The sequence below is a fragment of the Stylophora pistillata genome, chromosome 10, assembly GCF_964205215.1.
Source record: "Stylophora pistillata chromosome 10, jaStyPist1.2, whole genome shotgun sequence".
Taxonomy (NCBI): domain Eukaryota; kingdom Metazoa; phylum Cnidaria; class Anthozoa; order Scleractinia; family Pocilloporidae; genus Stylophora; species Stylophora pistillata.
In genome coordinates, this window is record NC_142528.1 from 9,067,048 (window position 1) to 9,076,904 (window position 9,857).

Below are 9,857 nucleotides of genomic sequence, written 5' to 3' on the forward strand. Positions count from 1 at the left end.
CGTGAGACAACGAAAAAATTCTGAGTCCCCATCTTTTACTATTTGTTTACCGAGCTAAACAATTTACCATCTTTCTTATCTAGTTTTGGTTGTTAACAAATACAAAGATGAGCTTGAAATTACTGAAAAAGGACAACATATTGATTTCAAATATTGCGAACTTGACTCTCCAGGTACAGGATTTTACACTGCTTTTGAAAAAAAAACTAGCCTAAAACGAAAACCAGCTACGCCCTTAAGCCAAAATTTGTCCACTCTATCAAAGGGAACTATGGAGTCGTCTGCTTATCCTACTAAGATTTAAATCAAAGGCTTGATCGCCCCGATTTCTTTACCAATTACATGCGCCCAAGACTGGAGATATCGACCAGGACTTAGCTGTTTTCCCTCCCCTCCCCTGCGCGAATGAAAACAGATAATCTGAACCATGGACTTAACGATAATCAAACTAAGAGACAGAGCTAATCATGCATGACTCTCGCCGGCAACATTAAAGAAAGACGGTACACACTAAACAATTAAAACAACGCTAAGCGAACCAGCAAACTAACTAACCACTGAAGTAGCTACAAAACTAATCAATTAAAATATCCAGATTTTTCTAGTTTACAGCTTAAATTGCCTAGAGAATGATCGTTATTTCATATTACGCCAAACATTTTGCTAGCACAATGTGTATGAGCCTCTGAGTGACTCACTGCAACATTTTTTTCTCGTGGAGACTATTATACAGAGAGAGCCGAAGTTTGTGATAGCAATTAGTTATACTTTAAACTCTAAACCATCCCTTTTCATGACTTTTGTAGGGACGAAGATGGCAAAGATGTTACGGATTTTGCCGTTGTTCGTGAGTTTGATGACAAAGTGCATAATAAAATTGAAGAATTCCAAGAAGAAAGACGAACAAAGAACTTTCCTGACATGCCAGCGCGCGTTGGTCTTCAGCTGATGGGATGGAAAGGAAAGCGACCCATAGAAAGAGCCATTGAATATTTTGAGCTGGACTATGAGTTCGCAAAACCCCCAGAAGAAGTTTCTTTCTACAGTTTGTTTGTTAGTGGGGAAGAGTTCTTGGTGGCTGACGAACGAGGAGTATGGTCCATGTTTGAAGATCTTTCCAAGCCACTGGAAAAGAAGACTATGTTGGGCAAAACTGTAACAAAAATCAAACTGAACCCAGACTCGATTGAAGCTCAAACCTCCGATGGTTGGAGTTACTTGGCAGATTATGCTCTGTGTACGTTCAGCTCTGGAGTTCTGGCGAACGACTTGGTTACCTTCGAGCCAGCTCTTCCAGATTGGAAAAAAGAGGCCATTTACAAAATCCCATTATCGACATACACTAAAATTTATCTTAAATTTCCAAAGAAGTTCTGGGATGATAACGAATATATTCTGTACGTTTCCAAAGAACTTGGGCGTTTTCCTGTGTGGCAGGACCTCTCAAGACCCGGGATAAATTCTGTCAACAGCGGAATGTTAGAGATCACGGTTACTGGAGCTGAGGGACGGAGGATTGAGGGGCAATCATTTAATGAAACAAAAGCAGAGATCATGGAAATACTGCGGAAGGTTTATGGAGAGGGTATCCCTGAAGCTACGGGTAAGGGCTAAACCCTGTGATCATTCAACACCAGACTTAAGGGTACCGCATGTTTCTATTTACGACCAGGATTTGCTTCAATAAAACCTGAGAGGTTAAGTTAATCATTTTAACCCTAAGAGTGACCCAACCTCATTCCCAGGGTCTCTCCTCTTCCCGCCCCTCTCCTCGCTCGCTCGAGGGGACGGGAAGATGAGAGACCCTGGGAACGAGGTTGAGAGTGACCAGCATCTAATTTCTCCTTACAGTAATTCTGCTGAAGCATTCATCAAAATCACGAGGATAAAGGAAATGATCACCAATCCAAGAAATTTGAATTGTTAAAAAAATATTCCTTGTGAGCACCAAAGGGAAAATATGGAGAACAGTATGGAGAATATGCATACTGATGTTAGGTTGTAGATGTTTAAAGAATTGAAGAATTAGACAAAACAAACTATATTCAATGCCTTCGCTGTTTGCTGTTGGCTAGTCCTATCAGTTGAGGCCTAGGCCAAGGCGTCTAGGATTAATCTAAACCACCGTCAGCGCAATGGCAGGGTGGCTTAAAATATTACACAGTGATAAAACGTTTGCACAGGTGCAAATGCTGAGATCTGGTTACTTAAAGGTGAATTGTCCCACAAGTGTAAATACCACACGGGCAATTAAGTTGCGGTGTTTAAAAAGCATGTAACTTTCATGGTAAAGCTAAATCAAATTGTAAAGAAATTTTGCGTAACCACGGTGGCTCCTTTGTTTTTCTTTAATATTTTGCGCAGTTTTGGGAAACTAATACACGGCCGGACAAGGTTGATGTTCTTGCGTATGCTCGACGTTTTGCCGCTGCGTATTTACACGTTATTTTCTCCAGATATATACTATCACCGCTGGTCAAAGGAACCGCTTACGCAAGGTGCATTTTCAGATCCAGTGGTGGGTATGACTTCTAAGGACTGGGAGAACATTGGAAAAAACCTGGGGCGATTGTACTTTGCAGGCGAGGCGACGAGCGAAGAGTGGTACGGCTACATGCAAGGAGCTTACCTGACCGGCGACAAGAAAGGAAAGATGATCGCTGAAAACATCTTCCTGCATGAGCCTATAAGCAAGCCAGGCAAACCGAAGAGCGAGGCAACTTTGGTGAAGGTGCCTATACCAGGAGTCTTTTTGCTTTCTTATTTGCATTCCCTTCTATGGAATTAAGATGTAGCTTAACAAAGGATCAATTCGGTCAAGAGATTTTTTTCGCCTGATTAGTAGCTGCAGTGGTAGTGAAACAATGCAGCTCAGCCTGTGAAACACCAGGCTCGATTTCCGCCGCTGTGTCAGTCGAGTCCAGTCTTTTTTGTTCCTTCTCTTCGGGCCGGAGGAGCGCGGGTTCCGGTTCTCAAACAGCGGTTGGTAATCGAGCCTGGTGAAATACCGGTGTATTGTAAATTAATAAAGCTGACGACGATTTATCAATTTTCATTTTCCAAACCTCGCCCAAGGCGGAAGGCCGCGGTTTACTAACATTAGATGTCTAACTGTGACCAGCTGGGTTGTGGAAAATTTCTGAGATTATTTGGAAAGTAAGCAAAGGCTAATTAAAGGAGAATGCCATAAAAGGGAGGGGAAGGTGGGCGCTCCACACAGTTCCTGCGAGGGGGTGCAACGGCCAGTTTTCAAAATAGTACCCAATTTCACACCAAGCCATGCCATTTTCCATACCCGTTTAGGCCTCTTTGCGAATCCATTATCCTTACTGCCGCATAATTAAGCTTCGCATTTGTGCGAAAGTCAAGGATTGGTGAAATACACCAAATACTCCCTTTGGGAGGTACTCGACACATACCTATTTAGAAAGTAATTTCCCAACCCCCTCCCCTCGCGGGAAAAGGCTGTCTTGTGTTTAGTCTTTATCTTCTTCGTGGTGTAGTAAGTTTTATTCCTATTTGCGTGTAGTGAACTTTAATTCCATTATTGGATTTGTCTCCTATTTTACAAGTGTGTATCTTTAGTTTTATACAAGAAAAATTTTGAAATAAAATATATAATTTTCCATGACTTTGGTTTTCTGGGACCCAAGAAGAGCGGATGTTAGCAGGCTTTGAATATTCAGTTTTTATTAGTCAATCCTTTTTTTCGAGCTTCATTGCGTGGGAACCGTAAAAGAGTTTTATTTGGATCTTTCTAAATTAACCCGGCTCAGAAGCAAAATTGTCCCGATAAGCCGAACATACTTCCTATATTAAAGAACATGCATGAAAAGGTGGAGTCTCTCTATTTTTTCAAAGAACGGCTGCCTGATTTCGAAATGGCTCTGTTTTTACTCCGCCCATAACTTCAACTCATTGGGAGCGGCTTTTATTCAGAGCAGAGCTTATTAGCCAACGAAGTTCTCTTAAGCTCATATTTTCTGGGCATATTTTGTAGGTGGTCGCCGCTTTTACTCCTAATTGCTAAAGTTAAACGAAAGTAAGGGTCGAATTGGCGACTTTCAATTGTAGCGTTCGGCGTTAAAATCAAAGTGACTCGGCCATGATTGAATCAGTCAATCAAGACTCTGAATCACACAAACCCTGCTTGGCTTGTTAGAAGTTAATAGTTAAACATCGCACTTCCAAAGTGGTCTTAGTTGTTTTGGATGTTCGTTAATCAGTTTGGAGTTCATACACAAGTTATACCTCCATGCAAGAAAGCATAACATCAAATATTGTGAATTAGGAACGTATGATGCACGATCCTTAGGTACGTATGATCCCACGATTAGGGTAGAATGTCAAAATGTTTGTCTCTCAAGGCCCTGTTGCACTTACATGCATGAAAAGCATTACTAAAGACTATGTTTAGTATGAAGCTGTCAATTAATTGTAGTCATATGACAAAGAGATCATCACACAAAGGGTTCCAATATGTTGCGCTATTTCAAAACCTGTCTCAACCAAAGAGAAGAGTTTATATTCCATCCTAGATGACTTCTTCATATAACCAAATTGTACTCTGGCTGGATAAATATAACTCGATTAAAGACCGGAAAAGACACGCTCTGCACGATCTATTGATGAATAGTGCAGTGCAGTAAAATCGATCCGGCTGGCTTGTGGTCATTTCCACTTTAGTTTGTTTTAGACTAAAATTCTGGACCTTCTGAGTGCAATAATTCAAATTTAGATGGAAGTGATCACGTTAACTTTTCAACGCGTTTTATCTGTTTAGATATCTACTACCACCGCTGTTCAGAAGATCCACTTACGCAAGGCTCATACTCGGGAGCAGTGGTTGGCATGACATCTGAAGACTGGGAAAACATTGGAAAAAATCTAGGGCAACTGTACTTTGCTGGCGAAGCGACGAGTGAAGAGTGGAATGGCTTTATGCAAGGAGCTTACCTTACAGGGGAGGAGAAAGGGAACATGATTGCTGAAAAAACCTTCCCAAGGGAACCCATCAGCAAGCCAGGAAAACCAGGGCGTCTTTCTCAGGAATCTTTTTGCTCTCCATTTTGAGCTTCCTCTTGTAATAAGTAGTTTGTGAAATAATTGTATCGATCATGTAATTTTATGCTTGGTTGAAGATTGCAACCAAGAATTTACTGGAAGTTGAAAAATCTGCAGTTTTCGCCTAATTTCTGAGTAGAGATCGGATAAACCGTCAACAATTATATTTACCTGTGGATTCATTTCTTGTATCTGATATTGCGGTACGTTGTCTTTTTAAATTTCCATTGGAGTTAGAGATTGCAGATTAGAAGGCTTTTTTTAGGTTCCTTTCGATGAGAAAACGAAGTTTGGTTAGGGCAGGCTTCATAATATCACAAAACACAACAACGTCAATAATCCAAAATGGGCGAGTCGTCAATTCATAATGAAGAATTTTGCGTGAAATTTTCTAAAATGGGGAGAAAAAGTCCCATTCACCAACCTTATGTTTGGCCAAAAGACATTTTCTAGATGCACAAGACTTCTGTTTTGAAAATGACGGATAAGAGCATGGAATATTATTTTCTCTTGATTTTACTAGTTTTTACTTGATTTTATACTTTCGTATGCTCACGAGGTCCGATATTTTTGAAACTGAAAGCCCACCTTTTTAGGAGTTGTAATAAGATTTGCATTTACAAGTAGCCTGATAAAGAAAGTTAAGATTTATACAGTTCGGAAATGGTCTATGCCTCATATGCTAAGCGACAGCTATGCATAAAGGTGAAAGTTTCTAAAGAATTTGTGGTGCTGCGTCAGTGGGGGTAACAAGGTAATTTGGTTATATCGACTAAGTTGAAATTGTAAATTGGCTACCGTAATGAGTTAAAAAGCTGGCGTTTCGAAACAGGCAGAAGACTAGGTGACCGATTCCGAGAACACCTTCGCGACGTGGAGAGGAATGACAAGGACACATCGAAACCAGTCGCTAGACATTTTAATTTACCTAATCATTCTAAGGGTCTCTAAGCAACACATGGCAATCTGCGGTCTTTCCTGACACTTAGGTAGCATGGAAAGCCGGAAAACTCTTGAACAAAAGCTCATCTTTCAAACCGGCAGTCTAAATCCCACAGGTATCAACGAATTTTAGGACTGTACTTCCAAGTTTCTTATACGGAATACTAGTATGGGGTTCCTGCTCACCTGCACTAATGGATGATCTTGAGCGTGCTCATATACGAGCTTCTAAACTTATTTTTAAACTTTCAAGGAATTCGAATGCTGATCAATGAAATAAATTGAAAGGCTGGAACAATTATCTTTTTACTATACTAAGAGACTGTTAGTAGAAGCGTATAAATCCTACCATAGATGCAATACCAATGTTTTAAATGATCTAGTAATGTTAAAACAATCATCTCACTGCCTGAGGAAATCAATGAATATTGAATTTCCAAGTCCTAAAACAGAAATTGGCAGGCTGACTTTTAAGCATAGAGCTGCCATTGCATGGAATTCACTTCCTGATTCGATAAAAAAAGTCTTCTAGCTTAGAATGTTTTAAAAAAAGACTTACATCTAGCAAGGACTTAATTAATTCCATAAGCTATAATAAGGAATCTACCATGATAAAAAATAGGAGTGAGGAATTTCTTTATTAATCTTATCTTTAAATTGTAGTTCATAGTTTTATATTTTTATATTTGTATTATTACTATTAATTATTATTTAACTTAGATAGATAGTTGATAGATAGTGGATAGGCAGGTCCACATCAGGACTTCAGTCTTGCGTATTCTGTAACCTGCGTTACCAAATAAACTATGTATGTATGTAACGCTTTTCATTCCACTAATTTATTCGTGTTTTTCTCGTTGCCATGTTCCCACCAATCACGTAGCTTCTTTTCTGCCTTTAAAAGCACACACAACCCATAATTCCTCTATTCGCTCAGACGAAGGGCTAACGCTCGAAACGTCAGCTTTATAATCGTAACGGTGGCCAATTTACCATTTCAACTTTGTTGATACATTCAAATTGTTTCGAGTGTTAGGCCTTCGTCAGAGCGAAGGGCTAACGCTCGAAACGTCAGCTTTTTAACTCACTCCGGTGGCCAATTTACAATGTCAACTTAGTTGATGCATAGTTAATCGAGGGGATTAATTTGCCTCGATTAACTATGGTTGATGATAGAACTAAATTAGACAGCTATGCATAGTTTCATCCCAGTCCTCCCAATCCCGCAGGTAAGAAACGTGTGTGGATCTGAGCACTAAATTAAGTAAATTTATCAAGAATATAATCCATATAACTTCATTATTTTCTCAATGCAAAAATTGAAGGAAAAAATCATTTCAGTTTTATTTATTTATTTATTTATTTTTTTTTTGCGGTTTCCTTCAGTTACCGGGCTCTTTCTCAAGAGAGGATGGCATTTTGTTGGCAATATGCCATTCGCTGATTTCTCCGTGTCGTGACCAAAGACTTGTCATCTGCATCGCAGTTCCCAGACTACTTGCATATTGATGTATTGTTTGGCGTGTTGTATCTTAAGTTTTTTCGATCGAGATATTCGAAAGAAAATTAATACCATTAACAATTTTGTTCTTTTTGCTGCATGTGGAGTATGTTTTGGGAAATTTCTATACAGTTATGCATACGGTACGTCGTCATGTGGGAATGTTTTTGAACAAACCTTTTAAGTCAATCCATGTTAGCATCCTGGTGTTATTGCTATACGTTTTAATTACATCGCTGACGCAAACTATTTATTCATTTTATCTTAATTCTATTGCAAACAACCGGAGCAGCTGAAAAGTTGGAATGATATCAGCTCTAAAATTGACTGAATTAGTTAAACCAGGTTGAAAGAGGAAAATCCTCACATTCATTATGTTCATGAGTTAATTCTTCGCATCAAATGCTAAAAGAATCAGCGAACAAGGTCATCAATTATTCAGCTAGCAAAAACTTTTTATAGTGCGTGGAAAAGTTTTGTGAAACGCGAGACTGACAAGAGTTCGTACGTGACATGAAGAACTCGTCTTGTGATGTATTGGTGTTGCAGTTCTTCCCCTCAACAACCGAAGCTGAACATCTTCGTTCAACGTACATCGCTAACTGCGCGATCAATATTTTTCTCTGCTACACCGCTGTCATGATGAACATTGCAACAATCTATGCGATAAAAAAGACGTCATGTTTACCAAAGACTCTGGAAACTCTTCTTATAAGTCTCGCCGCCTCAGATATTGGTGTGGGTTTACTGAGCCAACCTTTCTACACCTGGCTTCTTTTCCAGGGACTATCCAAAACGATCCCCGGCTGTGGCACGTACATGGTTTTCGATGCGATCATCGGCCTGTTCACGATAATGTCTTTTCTGGGTGTGCTAGCTGTAAGTGCAGACAGATTTCTGGCGATCCATCTTCATCTCAGATACCAGGAGCTTGTGACTCACAAACGTGTTCTTACGTCGGTGATTTCTCTATGGTTAGCGAGTATGGTCGTCTCTGTAGCAGCACTATGGCTTTCGCCCGATGTCAAGTACCTAATTGTGTGTGCAGGAGGGCTCGTTGGTTTTCTTCTAACAACGATTGCTTACAGTAAGATTTACATAACTGTGCGTCGACTTAAAAATGATATCGAGGGTGGCGAAGTGCAGCAAGAAGCATATAATCGAGAAGGGATCAATTTTGCGAGCGTCCTTAAGACTACAGTGGGTACATTTTACGTATATCTCGTATTCTGGGCGTGTTATGCACCTTTCTTCATCTCCACGTTTTCTATGAAAATCTACGGCCGTACCATCCCCTTGAAGGGATTTTTTGTCTGGTCAATAACCCTTGCATATGTCAACTCGACTTTGAATCCTGTAATTTACTGCTGGAAGATGAGGCACATTCGAAACGCCATTATAGATACGCTGCGAGGAATTTGTTTGGTCAGCAATAAAGCAGCATCACTCCAATCGTCGCGAGCCATACGAACCGAAAGTGTGGTACACAATACGCTTGCTGACACGATGGCACATTGCCATGAATCTTTGTAACAACCTACATAAGAATGGATAAAAACCATGAATGTGGAGCTTGCTGTGTACGTGCTCCTGGGCAGGCCAAGGAGGAAGTTCACCTGCGCCTAACAGTCAGACAATATATTTCTGACCCTTCGTAAAATGGCGTTTTACGTGATGTAACCAATATCTCGAACAAATTCATTGAGAACACTAATTGCTTGATAATGGACGGAAAGGACTAAAAGTAAAGAACTCCGATAAACAAGATATCTACCGGTAGCTTTTATATATTCTTAAGGGGATAGTTACCCTGACAAAAGACTTCCTAATTTGCGCCCTATGAGTGGTCAACGTTTATTACTCTGGAGGCTTTTTACGCGCAAAATTCTCGTTTTTGCCTTTTATAAGTCATTGCATAGCTTTTTCTTTTTTTTAAAAGGGTGAATATTCTCAAAAAATTTTCGGTTTTGATGTTTCTCTTTCTCTAAATCTTCCTGTGTTGTGGTTTCTAATAAACCACACGCTTTCCTTCAGCCTCGCTTTCTAAAAAAGGCCGTTACTGGAAATTCGTGAACCACAACTAAAATATTTTCGTTTTTCTTTCGACGAACCAGCGACGTTTTATGTCTTGCGGCTCGGGACGACCTTCACTTCGGCTGGAACCACTATCTTCGATTTGACGAAATATATAATATTTGCAAGTAGAGTATTCAGTCGAGTTCTACAGACAGAGCAGAATACAAAGATTTGCAAGTAGAGTAAGAATCAGTCGAGTTCTGCAGACAGAGTAGAATACAAATATTTGCAAGTAGAGTATTCAGTCAAGTTCTGCAGACAGAGCAGAATACAA

The 9,857-nt window shown here is 39.9% G+C and overlaps 2 protein-coding genes across 6 annotated transcripts in view; both read left to right on the forward strand.

Moving 5' to 3' along the window:
* Window positions 1-6,307, forward strand: part of LOC111340140 (uncharacterized) — a 39,472-nt gene extending 33,165 nt beyond the window's left edge. For 4 of the 5 annotated variants that reach the window (XM_088736834.1, XM_088736831.1, XM_088736832.1 and 1 more), the window contains 2 exons: window positions 807-1,603; window positions 2,457-6,307. In XM_088736834.1, the coding sequence (XP_088592960.1) occupies window positions 807-1,603; window positions 2,457-2,788 (1,129 nt within the window). In that variant the 3' untranslated portion in view covers window positions 2,789-6,307. Of the gene's footprint in view, window positions 1-806; window positions 1,604-2,364 lie in introns of all 5 variants that reach the window. The other variant, XM_088736835.1, reaches the window with a different exon arrangement.
* Window positions 6,308-7,831: 1,524 nt separating this feature from the next.
* Window positions 7,832-9,540, forward strand: LOC148721708 (adenosine receptor A3-like). The gene has a single exon (XM_088736846.1). The coding sequence runs from the start codon at window positions 8,021-8,023 to the stop codon at window positions 9,038-9,040; it is 1,020 nt and encodes a 339-aa protein (XP_088592972.1). The 5' UTR covers window positions 7,832-8,020; the 3' UTR covers window positions 9,041-9,540.
* The last annotated feature ends 317 nt before the right edge of the window (window positions 9,541-9,857 follow it).

What these genes read in the sequence shown, in the direction of transcription:
- LOC148721708 (XM_088736846.1), top strand. Translation starts at nt 8,021, where the DNA reads ATGAAGAACTCGTCTTGTGATGTATTGGTGTTGCAGTTCTTCCCCTCA.